The 17,583-nt window shown below is 40.4% G+C and overlaps 1 protein-coding gene across 3 annotated transcripts in view; it reads left to right on the top strand.

Annotated features, from left to right (window-relative positions):
• CARMIL1 (capping protein regulator and myosin 1 linker 1) overlaps nt 1–17,583 on the top strand; it is a 192,513-nt gene that overhangs the window by 149,187 nt on the left and 25,743 nt on the right. For all 3 annotated transcript variants that reach the window (XM_058831463.1, XM_058831462.1, XM_058831461.1), the window contains exon 29: nt 1,362–1,511. In XM_058831463.1, the coding sequence (XP_058687446.1) occupies nt 1,362–1,511 (150 nt within the window). The remainder of the gene's footprint in view (nt 1–1,361; nt 1,512–17,583) is intronic.

Raw genomic sequence — 17,583 nt, 5'->3', positions numbered from 1 at the left:
TTCAGTGGTAGCTAATTTTTAGGACAAGGTTTGCTAGACCTCCCTCCTACTAAAGGCTTCTGGACACTTGTTGCTTTTCAGGACTGTGAAATTGGCTAATTGCCAGTGCTCTTGGTTTCAAAGGAATGATTTTACATTTTGGGTTGGGTTGATTTGCTTTGTGGTCCATTTTGGCCTACGTGACTAACATATCCCTTTCATTTAACTCTCCCTTGTTTCTGTTAGCTGCAGGTTCTTTCAGATAGTATAGCACTGATGAAAACCTTGAGGAGTACTGATCTCAAAAATGCTTCTAGAGAAACTCCTGTCTAATCTGACACTGTTAATCTTCAACTGACAGCTGCAATCTGAGAGCTGGCAGCTAGTTCTTAGTACAACAAAGATTAAATGCACTGATGCAGTTCTCAGCCAGCTCCTTAAATTGGAGTGTCATGTTTTACTAATTCAACCACCCACAAATATCTCTTCTGTTGCATTGGCATAGTGTGTTTGAGGCAACTGAAAAATAAACCTTGTTTGACAAGACCTCAGTTTGCCTAATGAGATGACAATTGGCATTAATTATTATTGCAGCTATTTTAGTGTGCTTGAAGATAAATTCATAGCAGCTCTTCAGTTGCTTTTCCTAAATAGACACCAGACTAAATGAGCTGTAATTGATTCAGGTCATCTGTTTGCCTTTTTTGATGGTTAACAAAACAGCAATCTACTGGTTGTCCCGAGTTGTGCCAATGTGAAGCAGCGGACTACAGCTCTCCCTAGCTGCCTCTTTGAAGACTTCGTAACCAACTGATTTGGGACAGCTGATAGACAAATATTTGCTTTTAGCAGATATTTGTTTAATATTCTCTTCAGTTATCAAAAGAGCCAGAAAATATTTCATCATTTTCCTGACATCATAAGCCCACTCCATTCCAAATACAGTCCAGGGTAGTTTATATAACGTTCTCTGTGGTCCTAGTAGCAGTTTTTGTTGTGCAGGTCTAAAAATAGGCTTTACTGTTTTACAGTTTTTCCCTATCTATTTCTTCAGTGAAACAGAACTGAAGTATTTTAAATTGTGTTTTTTTTATGTGAGTACCAGATTGTAACATTTTGGCATTGAATAATTATAAAAATTATATTGGCTGAATGTGTACATATATCTTTGTTAATTAAAAAAAAAAAAAAAAGTTCAAGAAAAAGCTTCCACACTTTTCTCTGTAAGACAAACCCAGTGTGAGGACTAACCAACATAACTGAGCTTTCCTTTTGTACTTTGTCTTCTAGGATATCTGATCATTGAAATTCTGTAAACTTTCTGGTTGGGTTCTCTTTGTCTTTTTTAAGTTTGACTGGTGTGTTCCTGTTTTTATCTCCAGGCTGACCATTTGACCAGACGTGGCAAACCACTTCCACAGCAGGAATCACTGGAGATTGAGTTAGCTGAAGAAAAACCCACTAAACGCTCTATGATCACAGTTGAGGAGTTGACAGAGATAGAACGTTTGGAGGATCTGGACACTTGTATGGTAAGACACATTCCACAGCTCCTGTGGTTAAGCACACAGGTAATGAGGAAAGATGCTTTTCAGAATATCATTTAGCAAATTCTTGGTATCAGGAAACTGAAGTTAGGAATTAGCTTCTACAAGAAGTAAATGTTTGCTTGGAAGATTTTGCCTGAACTGCATCTTGTTCAGCAGAAGAAAAGCTTTTGCCTTTTCTTCACTTCTTTCCTCGTGCCTGTTCAAGGGCCTTTCCTTGGTAGTACAGTAAACACCTCTTCCACTTGTCACAGTTTCACAGAGGTTCAGCTGAGGTAATAAACTGGACCACACTATCCTTTGACAACATGCTGCTTCCTCCTTTGTCTTTCTTCTGCTTGGATTCCTTTCACCCGTGACAAAAAATATTTTTGCCTGAAAGTTATGTTGCTGACCATGAACAGAAGTTGATTTTTGTGTGGCTTTATTATGAAGATGGCTCTGTGCCACGTCATCATCCTTACAAGATGTGAACAAGATGTGAATGATTGCAAATACAACTGTTCTTAATTTCAAACTCCCCTCCACCCCAGCTCAGTCTGTTGGGGAACTTTACTGTGGACAGGGGCTTTAGGAAGTGCTTCTCTGTTACGAATTAGTCAGTCTAATAGGTGGTCACTCCTGCAAGGGATGAGCTTTCTGCTCTACCTCCCTACCTGATTCCTTAGCCATGTGCTTTCACCAGAAGCTAAAATGGCAGAAAAACTAATTGCAGCTTTTTGTAGAAGGTTTGATTCAGCTCCCTGAATAAATGTACTGCAGAGTCAGACAGCACAGGAGAAGGAGCAGCAGGGCTGCTGCTATCTCCAGCAGCTATCTGTTGGTCTCATTTATCTATAAAACAAAAGCACAGCTTCATTGCAAATACCAGCTTAAAATAGGTTCTCTCTCCCTTCCAAATCTCCTGTTTCACTGAGGGCTGATTTGATACAATATTTGTCTGAGCATCACAAATCCCTGTGAGGCTTGTGGTGTTGATTACATCATCTAGTTCATCACTGAAGCTTTCTGTGGCCAACATTCAGTAATCATTTTGAGCCCTAGCTCCTATGGGAGAGACATCCCAGTAAAATATGTGGCATCTGAACACTGTACCTGTAAGTTAGTTTTTGCATGCTGGCTTCATATATAGAAAACTAAGCTAATGGCTCTTTTTGACAACCCACACTCTGCCTTTAAATTTGTTCTAGCAGCCTGTTAAGGATAGTAATACTGGAAATGTAAAAAATAGCTCCTGTCTTTATCTCATATCACCATGGTTATATGAAAGCCTCACATCACTCTGCTGTTATCTTTCACTTTGGCCATATTAAAATAATGGAAATGTGATGCTGCTTACACTCCCTAAAAAATGCATTAGATACTAACCGTACTTATCTTCAGAAGTGTTTATATGTCTTCATTCTCTTCATTCACCCTCATCTTGCGCTGAGATTTAAATATGTTTCTGACCCAGATTCTCATCAATATCTAATTTTTGAAGAGAATGAAGCATCAAATAAACATGAGACAGTAATCTTAGTCAGTGCTAAAGAATCCATTTATTAAAAACTGTAATCTGTATTTGGGAGCTGCTTTTTGCATCCTGACTGCAAATGATGTTGGTCACTGCTGTAAAAATATAGAGATAAATAGATGAATTCATAGAATAGTTTGAGTTGGAAGGGACATGAAAGAACATGTTCTGTGGACAAGGACATCTTTCATTAGACTGGGTTGCTCAGAGCACAATCCAGTCAGCCTTGGACACTTCCAGGGACAGGGCATCCACAAGTTCTCTGGGCAGCCTGTTCCAATGCCTCATCACCCTCATAGTAAAGAATTTCTTCCAAATATTCTTATCAAAATTCACCCTCTTCCAGATGAAGCCATTTCTCCTTTTTCCTATCGCTACAAGCCCTTGTAAAAAGTCCTGCATTTTGTAGGTCCCCTTTAGGTACTGTTGTAAGGTCTCCCTGGAGCCTTCTCTTCTCCCGGCTGACCAGCCCCAGCTCCTTCAGCCTGTCTTCTTAGGAGAGGTGCTCCAGCCCTTTGATCATCCTCATGGCCTCACCTGGACTCATTCCAGCACATCCATGTCCTTAAACTGGGGGCCTCAGAACTGGAACACAGCACTTCAGGTGGGTTCTCACAAGATAGGAGTAGGAGGGGCTGAATCCCCTCCCTCACCCTGCTGGCCCTGCTCCTGATACAGCCCAGGATACAATTGGCTTTCCGGGATGTGAGTTCACGTTGTCAGGTCTTGTTGAGCTTCCCATCCATGAACACCCCCAAGTCCTGCTCCCCAGGGCTGCTCTCAGTCCAGTCTCTGACCAGCCTATGTTTGTGCTTGGGATTGCCCCAACCCAGGTGCAGGACTTAGCACTTGGCCTTGTTGAACTTTAGCACTGACATGATGACACAGCTCCAAAAGGCTGAGCAATACAGGGATTTTTACTGAGCTAGTGTTCTCACTGAGTTGTTTGCAACTGAAAGCACTTTCAGAATTTATCTTCTGTGTAGAGTTAGTAACTTCAAAGAAAGCAGTTTCAAAATTATTTATTTTAGCTATGGGGAAATCCTACAGAGTTCAGATATTCTCTTGATAAACATAACCTGATTTGTGGCAGCTTTTAAGTGTCACACATGTATTTGTGTGGAAATAAGGAACCCTCTGAAAGGGGCATCAGTGAATGCTTTATGAGCTGGTCAGTGCAGGACACAGATATGTTGCCAAGAGATTTTGCTAGAAAGAGAAGCATATGGTTTTATGAACTATAATTAGGAAACTTATTTATTTTAATTATTTTTAATCTTAAATGAGAAATATATATTTAGATATTACTTCCAAAGTGGCATTAATCTAGGACACTGCATTGGTTGGTCATTGGAAATCCTTAAGCAGATCTTAGCCTCTTGATTATATGCACCTGGCTGTGTGTTATGCAAACCTCAAACCTGAAAAGTTGAATTGCAGCCTGGCATTGTGCTTGTTTGGGAGCCTAATCTCCCACAGCCAAAAGTATTTGGAATGCAGGATGAGGCTCATTGTGTTGCTAGGATGCCAGACAAAACTCGCCTATTCTAAGCCCAGCCTTGCTCCAGCTGGCTGTCAAGATGCTTTGGGAAGAAGAGATTTTGGTCATGAACCTTGGTCCATGAGCTTGGACCACCATTTGGGGGAAGCTGTTTCCCATTTGCAAAAGAGAATTTGTTTTGCAAACCCCCATTATCTTCATCAATTCTTTGTTCTTGTTTTCTTCAGCAAGCCTATTCATGATCAGTATTTTGGCTGGGGTAAACCACACAGCCTCATGTTATTTACCAGCTTCCCTTGAAGCTGTATTTGAACAATGTGGGGGAAAACTGGATTTGGACTCACATTTGTATGTAGATAGTATATCGCTGAAGCTATATGAATGACAGGGAGTGGGGTGGATGTATTGGTAATAAAATGTTTATGAGCTATTTGTTTTTATGTGTGGATTGAAAGCCGAATTCAGAAAAGTTTGGAACACTTGGACTGGGCAGGAAAGGGATCTGAAATCTCCATTGCTGGTGGTAGAGGGAACAAATAGGCACTATTTCAACTATTCTCAAGCAGGGTACAGAGTGGCTGTGGTTGGGAGGATTTTCCTGACAGAGTAGAAATTTAGATATGTATAAACATCACAGACAAGACAGAATGAAATATCACAAATGGGCTCACAAAAAGCATCACTGAAAAATAGACTCTTACATGGTATTTCTAGTGTTTTCTGTGGTGGGAATTACAACTTCCTAAATACCAAACTCTTCATTTAACATTTATTAGCTTCAGCTTAGGATAAGTTTCCCATCCAGCCTTTAACAGCAGCCTGAGAGCCCATAATATGAAAGACTTGTCAGTCATACCAGAATTTGCCAGTCTGTTAAATGAGTTGTGAAGAACACTGGGAGCGATTGAGTGGTCCAGCGTAGGATGAGATTGCTGGAACATTACGCATCCGAGAGTTGCTGATCTCCCTGAGCTGCACTACAGTAAATTAATGCTTCCCTAATCTACAGCTGTCTTAGTTGTCTACATTTAATGAGAGCTGCATTGATGGTAATAAGTCATTAGACACAAGTTGTGTGCAACTAAGATGGAAGGAAAAATCTTTAAGCAGAAAATGACTTGCTCTTCTCAGATGAAAGGAAAAACCATGGCCTGCTTTTCAGAGCTTAGACTCAATCATGAATTAACTTCATAAAATAGTATCGTTTGTCTAAATTTTTATGTGTGTATATGATGAGCGTGACATGTATTCAAGTAACGCATTCATCTTAAAACTAATTTTAAATAATGCACCCTCTTTTACTGAGGATGAATATCATGTGGAATCATGTAGGTGGATACTATCTGATTCTAATTTGCATAATGCTTCCAGTTGTACTTTATTCTTTCATGTGCATTAGTACTTTGCAGAAGTGAAAAATACTAAATAATGCTCAATTCCCCACCAAAAGATAGTGGAGCATCTTTGTTAGATTGTGTTTAACAGTTATTTTCTAAAGTTTTTTTGGTCTTTTTTTTTTTTTTTTAGCTATTTGAATGTTACTTTGGCTTCTAGAATACTAAATAGAGCTCCATAGAGTCGAGACACTATCTAAAGATGTTTTGAGAGAAATAGCTTTTCTTTTACTAACAATCCATGTACCCATCTTTTTTTAAATATCTCTTTCAGCAGTATAACTTCATTGCTATAGATAGCAACAAACATACAACCAGGATTGTTTTTAGAGCAAAGTAGAGGTTGTGTTATGAAAAGGTATGGTAGGAAGTTAATTGAAATATGTAAAGGGATTGGAGGTTGCAATACAGAAGTTTGCATATAACTCCTCTTTAAAGCATTTCAGTGTAAGATTTAAATACTTGGATGGTAAATTGTGTTTGAAAAAGTGCTAGTGGCTAATAGGAAAGGATTGCCTGTGATGAATATCAAGTGTTAGTCATTTTTCATCTATTTCTAATTTTAACCACAGAAATTGTTCTGTGATTTCAATGGAGGGAAGTTTAAAAAATAAAAAAATCATGAGCAATATATTAAAGTTCTTTACTGAACAATAGATTTTGCCTGTAGAGTAGAGAAGAAAATTTACAGAAATAGCAGAACACTTGTAGGTTGGTGGTGTATGTTTTTCCCAGCTAGCCATTGTCAAAGATTAGCAGATTAATCCTGTATTCAGGTGAAAACCTATGACCTTGTGTGTTCTGAAGGACAAGGACTGTATGGACCTCATTGTTTCCAGAGAAAAGGAAGAAATGGCACTCATCAAAAATAAAATTATTGAAACAAATAAATAAACAAAAAAAACCACCCCAAACTCATAAAGCACCACCTGTAAGCTTTTCTCCCCCGACCCACCCCCAACCCCTGCTCCCCTTCCCCTCAACAGCCAGTTTGAATTAAAACAACAGAAACCTCTTCAGTTGCTTTCACTGGAAGAGGGAGATCATGGTGCACACTCAGCAACACGTGCACTGATGCTGTAGGAAGAAAAACCAAAGCACAGATTCTCTGGTATGCCCTGACTTACTACCACATCTGATTCTTGCTGCTCTCTATTTACCCGCCAAAGAATTGTCTCAGGCATAGAGACTCAGCTTTTTGGATGAGTGACTGAACATCTACTGTAATAAAAACCCTGTTTCCTGTTGGACTCTATGTTCTCCTGTGCTATAAATAAAGCTCCAGCTCTGTGACTGACTTAAGCCAGCAAAAACCATTTTTTTCTTTTTTTTTTTTTCTAAATGAGCATTTCCACTTTCCCCCATTGCACTTTTGCACTTTCCTGCCCACAGCCTCACAACAAACTGGGTGTGGGAATTGTTTCGACTGACAATTCAGCTTTTCACAGAGGATTTCTTTGCCAGGTTAATTTACAGACTAACTAGTCCCCTGGTTGAGTCCACAAAACAGATCCTGAGTGGCAGAAACAAGCAGACAGGGATGAGGGCAAAGGCAGCAGCCTGGGTGAATGCTGGATTAAATTGATTGTGACACTTGAGTTTCTCTCTTGTATGCATTAGCAGAAATGGGCCTTTGATGTGCAGTAAATACAGCGCTCTGTGGGAAGCTGGAAACCAGCATTATGGTATGTGAGAGAGTTCTTGGCTTCTGAAAAGGCTCAAAGGCATGCGAGCAAATCTACTTCAGTGGGAGTCCAGGCATATTTCTGACTCACCCGGAACTAGGACAGTTTATGGAAATATCGCCAGGAGGAGCAAAGCACCATGCCAGAGTCCTCCTTAAACCTTTACCCTACACATGCAGTGCCCTACAAAGGGAATCAGTGTGATCATTTTGCAGAATGTCTTGTTTATTTGCAATGTATGTGTTATCCTCATTAGAATTATGAATACATTAATTTTAATAGTGAATATTGATTACCCATCTTTTCCTGGTTTCTTCTATATATAGTTTTGCAGCATCCTCACTGCCCTTACCCATGTTTATTCAATAATTGTTACATGTATAAACTACAGAGTACAGGCTTGTGAGGGGTTACATGTTCCCAGCTGAAACACTGTAAAAGAAACGTGGCTTTCAATGTCTTTTCTTGGTCTCTAAATGGAAGGAGGTGATGGAAAATTTATAGATAGTTTGCTTTTCTTAAACCAGCTGAGATTTCATAAGAGTTCAAAGCTGTTTCTCATAATCTAGGGTGCATTACTGGCACAATATGAAGTGAATGAAGAATGTGATAAGCTGCAAAACAGCACTGCATGCTTGTTTAATGAAAAGAAAAAGTAGTATAAATTTGGAGATTGCTTTCTGCTTAGGTTATAGGAAGAACTGTGGAATGCAGCTGCTGGGTATTCTGTTTGGGTGGTGACACCTGTACCAGGCACTTGTCTTTCTGTAATATTGGCAGACCCAGATTTGTGTTGGGGGTGGAGAGGAGGGAATGTAGTTGTGATTTAATCTGGCAGGCAGCTGAACACCACTCTCACTCCCCCACAGTGGGATGCCTGAGAGAATCAGAAAAAAAGCAAAACTCGTGGTTTGAGAAAAAAAACACAACAGTTTAATAGAGCAGAAAAAGAAGGGGATTTAGTAATAATGATGAAAAAATGTACCAAACAAGTGATACATGGTGCAGTTGTATCATGCCGCTGACTGATGCCCAGCCAGTCCCCGAGGAGCAGCCACCAGCCCCTGTCCAATTACCCCCAGCTTTATAAGCTGAGCATGATGCCTGATGGTGTGGAATGTCCCTTTGGTCAGCTGAACTCAGCTCTCCTGGCTGCACCCCCTCACAATTTCTTTTGCACCCGCACTCTCCTTGCTGGCAGGGCTGTATGAGAAGCTGAAAAGTCCTTGATTTAGTGTAAGTACTGCTCAGCAATGTTTAAAAACACCAGCATGTTACCAACACTATTCTCATGCTAAATCCAAAACACAGCACTGTACCAGATACTAGGAAGAAAATTAACATGTTCCCAGCTGCAAAAAACAAGGCAGTTACATCCTTTGATACTGAGTTTCCATTGCTTTATTTCATGTATCATGAAAAAGCCACATTGAAAGGAGAGTTCAGTTACAAACCGCTGTCTGAAATACACTGGTCCTGAGAGCTGAACTTCCCAGCAGGGCTTTTAAGAGGGAATTGCTGCTAAGAAGTTGGTCTGTGGTGGACAGAAAGGTCTTGAACATGCAGGTGTGCAGTCTGTGGCTAGTGCCAGCCCTGGCTGTTCAATCCAACCATTTGCCATTCTACTGGCAAGAATTGGAATGCCCAGGCTGTCAGCACAGGTATCTCAGCAGGCACCAGCTAGCTGTCACAACCTGCTGATGGACACCCATCCACCAGCTGGCTGTCCCTAGCTGTGTTTGCTTGCCAGCAGCTGAATCACCCAAGAATTCACCTACCTGCTTCAGGTAGAGTTAACAGGTTATGAAAGCAAAGCCCTTTCCCACAGTGGGGTCAGGGGGCACTCATGGGATCCCTTTTGCCAGCAGAGCCATGGAGTCAGTTGGCATTCAGCATAATCAGATACAGAAACATCTTCCCACAGCCTCTGCTTATAAGAATCTTCTTGTTATTTCCCTGGTAGATCAGCAGGAGGTCCTTTGAAGTAGTTCTTGCCAAAATCTCTGCTCTGAAGCCTTTGGCAGAGGCACAACAGCAAGCAGCATGAGAATAACCTGTGATAATGCTATTTCTGTTGCACACATCTCTCTGCAGCCACGATGTGTCGCAATTTAATTCGTATCTGGCAACCTGACCTTCTCAAATGGTTGAGGAATTTTCTGTGTAGGTTGTATGGTCCTTTCTGCTGCTTTTTGATTCTTCCAGCATCTCAGATGAACAATTTGGCATGAGGTACTTAATCTGTGTTGTCTGCGGAAATCTTGTTTACTCGTGAAATCTGGAGAGCCTACTGAAAATAGCACAAGCGTGAGTCTGTCTCACTAAGAGTGCTTCATGCTTCTCACTTCACCCAGAAGAACATTAGGCTTGCCATTTTTTGCTCAGCAAAATTGATACTTCATATTGCAGGGATAAAGAATAGTTCCTCACAGGAGGAGGAGAGATGAAGTCTGTGTTAGAGCAGGCAGTTACAGAGTACAGTTAGACTTTGCTCTATTTTGTCATGGACAAGTAGGTTAGGATGAGCTGGGTTACCAGAATAAGAGCTAATAAATAAATAAAAATCAAACATACATACTGCCAAAAAGCCAGAAGACAGCTTCCAAGTCATCAAGTGCCATCACTGCTATCATTGACAACTGGATCACACAGCCTTATTCATAAATCTATCAGGCTTCCTCTCAAAACGTCTTTCTGTTAGACTAGAGGACAACTTAGAGGTAAACATACTTTCTTTGGATGTCATTCAGGTCAGCTAAGGCCTCATTACAAAGTGGTGGATGTATCTCTGCAGTGAGATTGTATCTCATGTTAGATCAAGTTACTGTTTTGAGAATTTTGAGAATAATGTTTGGGAATTTTTGAGGTCAGTAGTGGCAGGATTGGAATACTAATCTGAAACCAAAGGCACTTAAACAGGTGAAAGTATCTTCAAGTATGCAGATATTAAAGAAAACTAAGAGGAAAAAAATAAGAGATAAGAGAAAAGCGAAAGAAAACTCAGGCTGGTTTCGCTCAAAGCTGATCAGAACCTCATTTTATCTGGTATAGTTTAGCTGTGAATCATTTCCAATAGCATGGTATTTACATACACTGAGGAGTTTGTCTCCATACAATCAGCACTTAATTCCATGCTTATGGGTGAGCAGCCCTGATTTGCAGGGTAGGCATCTTCCAACCCTTTCATGGTGTTTCTGTCCTTCCGAGGCTCATGTGCTGCCCCATGACTGTCTGACCAAGCAGCATTACTTAAATCATGTGTCAGACTTCAGTGTCATTACTTCATAGGTAATTTTTGAGTTTTGTCATCCTCTCGGATAAATAATGATTGACATTTTCTGTCAGTTTGTTTTAGAGAAGAAACTCAAATACTCAAGTATTTCAGTTTCTCATACAGGGTCTTAGAATATTGGCTAGTTGCCTGTCAAGACCTTTCCTCTTCATTAGGAAGATATCTTGATATACTATAGACAGGACTTAAAATTCAGGAAATTGAGAGGTTTATTTTAATGTTTTAGTTCATAAAGTATATTTTGAAGTGTCCAAGGGGTATAAAGTTTACTGCACATGCTGGACAGGTGTCTGAAGCAATATTTTTCTATGAGAAAATAACAGTTCAAGTATGCCTGGGTTTTCAAGAGTAAAACTTCCCATCATAATTCTGAGCATAGAGTCCACTTGCCTCTCCAGGGTAAACTCAACTGTGATAAGTCTCCCTGTAGCATTTCCCCTATCAAATGTCACCACAAGCAATGCATCATCTGCCCCCACAATGGGTGTGACAAGGGTGGAAAGATGACTGGTTGTTTTTTGTCTGGATGACTGCTTATCCTTTTGGTAGCTGTTCATTCAGGTTTTCAGACAGAAGGAGAGATGCAGAAGTTGTGTTGGTTCTCAGTCCTAGGAAGTTGTAGGGCAGGCAGGTACAACAGTCTTTGTTCATGAAGTCATCAAATGGTTTAGGTTGGAAGAGACCTTTAAAGATTCACCAGTTCCAAGTTCCTGCCATGAACACCCATTCAGGAGTACATTGCCTCTGAGTTGCTTTAATGATATTCTTGCCCAGGGCACCTGATACGTATGGTAGCTATTAAAGAATTGCCTAAAGCTATCTTGAACAGCTGTCCACCCCTGCATGTTTGCCAAGTTTCACAGCTTTTTATTCTTACTGTATGGAAGATTAGGTCATAAAAAAAGTAATTTTTGGGTCAGCATTTGCCAGCTGAGGATAATAAACAATGACAAGCAAGCAGGTTGTGGTGATACAGTTAAAGATACAGTTTGTGCTAGCTGACCCACAGCAGCTCTCTGTTCTGCACTTAGTTTTTAACTAAAATAACTATAAAAGCAAAAGAACTGTAGTTGGAACCATCCTCTTAGGTCATCTTGAAGCTCAGGTACTGTAAAAGATGTTAATGTCTTTATGAGCAAATAGAAAGCAGAACTGATGGTATGGAGAATTGCTTTTTTTTTGCAGGTGATAATTGTAGGCATGAATTCCTTGCAGGATAGTAATTCAGAGCTTGGAATTAAACATTTGATTTAATAGTTCTAGGAACCACTTAGTTTAATTCATGTGTCTGATTTTTCACTCTTCATAGTGAAAGCTTTAGTTGCTTTTATGCAGGAATGTTTATTAGCAAGAATTTTACATGACTTGAAAGATGCAAGGGCAGAATTATTAATTAAAAGAAAATACTGAAATGTTTGATGAAATATCAGAGTACATGCAACACATCTCAGCAAGCAAAAAAGCAAAAGTTTCTTGGCTAGTAAAATATAACAAGCTCAAGGGCAAATCTACTGAGCTTATCTTACTGCAGTGTTACTCCGTTTCTTTCAGAAAACGTTTCTGTTTAAAGTAATTCTAAAGGGCAGGGTGGTTTATATGACACTAATTGAATTAATACTGAACCCCATAGCTCCTTCTAGAAATCCAGCTTTTCAAGGACGTAAGGAAATAAACATACTCCTGAAATTCACATACGGATTATTTGTATGCCATATTTATTTGCACTATTTACTCTATCTATCTAAACTATCTGTCGTATTTTCATATAGAGTACAGAGCTCTGAAATATGAAGGTAAGGACTAGATCTCTGCTGATATGAAAAAGCATAACCCCTTTATGCTTTAAGGGACTGTAAGGGGCTTTGCTCTCCTGTCTACTGAAAAACACTCCACTAGCTGTCATGGATTTTAGCATTGCATTTAACGTTCCAAGGACAATGGCACACAAGGGGCAGATTGTAGGGACAGTGGCTCAGGTTACTGTCACTGCTAGTGGGAAGTTCGTCACTGATTTTTGAAAGCAATGTGGGAGGTTTCACTCTGGAAATCACATCATAAAATCTTCTGTAGTTGAAGTAAGCAACAGCAACTTTCTGAGGTTTTCTATACAGATGGTGAGATACATGCATGCCCAAAGATTTCATGTGCAGAAACCAGAATTGGTCAATTTGCTGTTCTGCTTTATAAAGTATACCTGAAATTTTTGTCTTTTTTTTTTTTTTTTTTTTAATGAAACCAAATATGTGCAACACTGTCAGAGGTAGTTAGGAGACTAAAAGAAGTGTGGGAAACTGAACTTATTGACTAAACTGGTGTTGTGGCAGCTTTACAGGTCAGAATTCCTTACAGCAAAATAAAACAACAGGACTTGTGATAAAACGCCTTGTTTTCTTATGCCTCTTTCTTAAAAAGGCATACCCCACAAAATGCATACAGCTGAAATGGTATAGCACTGGATAAATATGTTCTGTAAAATTCCTTTGAAATATTTATATGACATCTCAAACCTCATTGGCACATTGTTAGAATTCCCTGATGCAGTTTCTGATTTTGTTTGGGTTTAATTTTCTTGGGATTTTTGTTTGTGGGTTGGTATTTCATCTGCAGGGATGGTATACACTGGGAGGCAAACCACTTCATATTGTAGTTATGCTGAGAGCAAACAGAGGGGGAAAGGCTGAGAGGCCTCACGGTCTGTAGCACTTCAGGAGTCTGAGGAGTGTCATTGGGTTTCCTGGAGAGCAGCCAGATTCCTTGGTGGCTTCAAGCATGTCCCTTGGTCTTTGCTTTGCTTAATGGTGATTCCTTGTGTAACCTGTTGCCTGCCTGTTGTGTGCCTCTTTCTCCATCCTTACTCACCACCCTCAAGGTGTTTAGCATCTTTTAAATGCCTCAGCAGTCGAGAGATCACTGAAATATGGAAGGTAGGAGTTTCCATAAGCCCTTGTTGGATCAGGACCATAGACTGTAAACTCACTCAAATCCTGGGATTGCTTCCATTTTTGTGTGTTACTTTGCACTTTGGTTCTAATCACATTTCCAGCTGCATATATATTACAAATAACTCTCCTGCTTATGCATTAAATACACAGAAAATGCTGGAGTACTGCCATGAATGCTGTCTGAAAGAGAGTCAGTGTTGCAGATTTATTTATTGAAGTGTGTAGGAGCACTTTTTTTTAAGATTGTTTCAGTTTTAGAGACGTTTGCCAATGGATTCTGCAGTCTCTCTGGCAATCTCAGAGCAGATGTAGTGATTGGTAGTGTAGAAGATGGGTAAGAGAAGAGAGAACATAGATTCTGACTGAGAAATTGAGTAAGAGTGTATGTGTGCATGGATAGCATATGAAGATGAGGTGGTTTGCCTGAATGAATCACTGCTAGCTGAGAACTCTTGCATAAAGCCAAAGTTTCTGATGGTAAAAGAAAATAAAGACAAAAAAAAAAACCAACCCAAAACCTTGAGGCAGAACCCCAACAAGTGAACAACTGACCCTGAGGACAGCAGGAAAATAAGGGAGAGGAGCTGGTGGAAGAACATGCGGCACTTTCTTGACAAGATGTTTAATCCAGACCATGACTACTTCTGCCACATCCTGCTAACACCTGCAGTGTTGTTATAGCAGCAGTTCCTATTCAACTTGAAAATAAAACCACACTTCTAATAGTTGCTTTTTCTAACCCTACATTTGGGAGGAGCACAGTTGATCATGAGCCATAGAAGAGATGGGATAGGGCATTTGGTGTTGCTTCGTTTCCTGTGATGGCTGTGCTGCTTCCTTTTTTTGCTTATAATTTTGAAGGGAAGAGAAAAGGTTGTGCTTTAGTCATGAAACAGCATCTTACTCATGTGCCAAAAGTGCTTGAAAGTCTGTGCCTCTAAGCCTCCTTATGGAAAGGAGAAATACTGTTGCTTGAGTTTAGGTTTATTTAAACTGCGGGAGAACAGATTTCCATCATTTTTCATTCCTTCAAGAGAAGCTTTGTTTTACTTTCCTTGCTTGCTTGCACACCACAACAAACTGGCAATTTTTAATTCAGAATCTTCCTTCAGACTAGGAAGTAATAGACTTACTTTTTTTTCTTGCTACTGGTGCCAGCAGAATGGAAAAGCACAGTACATTGGGACAGCAGGTGACAGGTTGGCACCATTGGCGAGTGCTGTGTGTTGGAAACAAATGTCAGAAAAACTTAATTTGTCCCAATATAGATCAAATGAGAGATCACATACTTCTCTGGTTATCCTCTGGAAATAAAAAATGTATAGCACTTCCAAATACAAGGGATTTTTACCTCATTCTTGCATGTCACCTTTCCTGCTAAGACTTCCAAGTGTTTTGGCTTTAGTTTTCTTTATTTTGGTGATTCCTGGTTTTGCCTCCTTTCCTGAGAACTGCTATTGCTTTGTCTTCCCCATTCATATTCTTTTTTCTTTCTTTTTTGCTGCATGGAGACTCTCTGCTGTACAAGTGTAAGTATTTTTTTAGCTCTGCTGTTTCTGGCCTATTTGTTTATGTTTTTGTGCTCCATTTGCCTCTGTACTACCTTGAGAGTCTCCTGGGAGACTGTAGTGCCATCCATCTGCACCGACAAATGAAATAGGCAGTGGTTCAGGAATGAGATTGGATTTACAAAAAGATTCAGCTAATATAGCTGAATGAATTTAAAGGACCCCTTGGTTTTGAGACCAAGCCAAAGCAGAGTGCTGATGTTGAAGGTATAAACACAAATACTACTGCTCAGAAGGAATCTGTTGATTTGCTTTTATATTCAAGAATCATACAGATTAATGAAGGAATAGTCCTTAACATGTTCTCAAAGCTGAAAACCTGCATGTTGAAGGGAGACTGGTTGGGCAGATAATTTTCAGGAGAGAGAGCAGCAAGTTGTTCATTAGTTTGCTTGAAATAATTTGAAAGGGAAGCAACAGGAGAGTCACAGAGCATCTTTGTATCTAATAGGATTGAATATCAATTACTTGGAAGTAGCAGGAGAAAAACATGAAACTAAGCATATCCTTCAGCACTGATAATTTCAATTATTTGTATAAACAAGAAGAGTATCTGAGATGCTGTTTCTAAAAGTACATTGTTTCCTAGCAATTTAAAAATCAGAACACAATTTCAGTTGTTTTTAATTCCCAAGGTACTAGTGTTCTTCCACAGCTGGTAATACAATTTCTCCAGAAACTGGAGAGAAAACTCCAGAGAGCTCAGATAGTTTTGTGAGGAAGGCAGTCAGAAGGGAGAAATCTGGGAAAGTGATCATGGGAAGAGATCCTGGGAGTCTGAAGTTAGCAAGGCCACGTGGCAGTGTGTGAACAAGCCCTTTATTGGAAGTGTGGTAGAGATTTGCTGGCTCGCATCTACTGCAGAAGGGTATGTTCATGGAGCCGTCTCCCGAGATCTCAGTGGCATAGGTGCATGCAGTCTTCCAAGAGGTCCTCTGAAATTTCAGAGATGCAGTTAATATTTCTTTCTGTTCTACCAAGCAGCCTACAATGTGCTCATGGAAAAGTAGGCAAAACAAGGAGGTGGCGTGCTAGAATGGAAAGTCTGTGGAAGATGTGTGTGAGAAGAGGTAATACTAACAGCTATTCCTCTGTAAAGGCCACAAGGGAAGCATAAGGCCGGAGAGCCACGTTGTGCTTGTGGGGCCAGAGGTGGTGAGAGTCAGAAAATGTACTTCTGCCAAAGCTGAACTGCTCCCATGAAATATAGGAAATGGGGCTCAGGCTGGGGAGTTGAGATATCTCCTCTAGCAATGACATGTGCCCTGCTGCTGTAGCAGACTGTGTGGTGGCTGAGATGTTAAGCAGAGATTAAGCCTAATATTTTGTAAAAGAGCACACTGGCCTATTTAAATTAATGGTTTGACCCATTTTGCTTTGTATGTGATCTAGAAAGTTCACTTGGCAAGAAGCCTTTCATCTGTGCACTCCCTAAACAGGCTAGAAAACAGAAGGTTTTCAAATAAAAGTGTGTGTGGAGCTGTTATTCATGCTGTTAAAGCAAATGGGAAGCATCTCTATCCCTCTGCCTTTATCCCCAGCAACCGAGCTGCTGATGGATCATGCCAAGCTGACAGTAAGTTATAGCAAAGACTGGCTTATGGTCGTCAGCACAAGCTCTGCAGGGCCATCTGGGGGCATTTTCTTGTCTGTGAAGGAAAATGAAATCATTCTGTTCCTGGCTGTTGGAGAAGTATTTGGAGCATTCCAGTCCTTGCACAGGAACCTCAAAACTTGCCCTGTGCTGTTTTGTGTTGTTGCCCTGGGCCGAGGCAGCTCTCAACTTGTCTGCGTTCATCCCCTCAGAGCACTGGCTGTGGCTGTGCAGCTGCTGAGTGACAGAGGTCTTCATCAGCTGTGTTTTCTGTCCTCCGTTCTGATCTTCTTTAGCACAGGAGTTGCTGTATATGCTAAGTGGAACTTCCAGTAACACCACCCAAAAAAATCAGGAAACAGACCAAAATGCATGTGAATATGTCTTAACAAGAGAAATGGGTTATGTCTGGAAATGAAACCAGAATGACTGATCTGCTGTCCCCCAAATGCTGAGCTGCTTCAACTCTTTCTTACGTGAGGTGTGAATGCTTTGGTTGTTTCAGGCTTGGGGGATGGATGGACAGCTGTTGAGGTGTGCAGTTCCAAGGCTGCCCAGCTGTCTA

The sequence above is a fragment of the Poecile atricapillus genome, chromosome 2 (genome assembly GCF_030490865.1).
Source record: "Poecile atricapillus isolate bPoeAtr1 chromosome 2, bPoeAtr1.hap1, whole genome shotgun sequence".
In the NCBI taxonomy this organism is placed as follows: Eukaryota; Metazoa; Chordata; class Aves; order Passeriformes; family Paridae; genus Poecile; species Poecile atricapillus.
The sequence above is the reverse complement of the archived record's forward strand: the minus strand, read 5'-3'. Positions and strand labels throughout refer to the sequence as shown.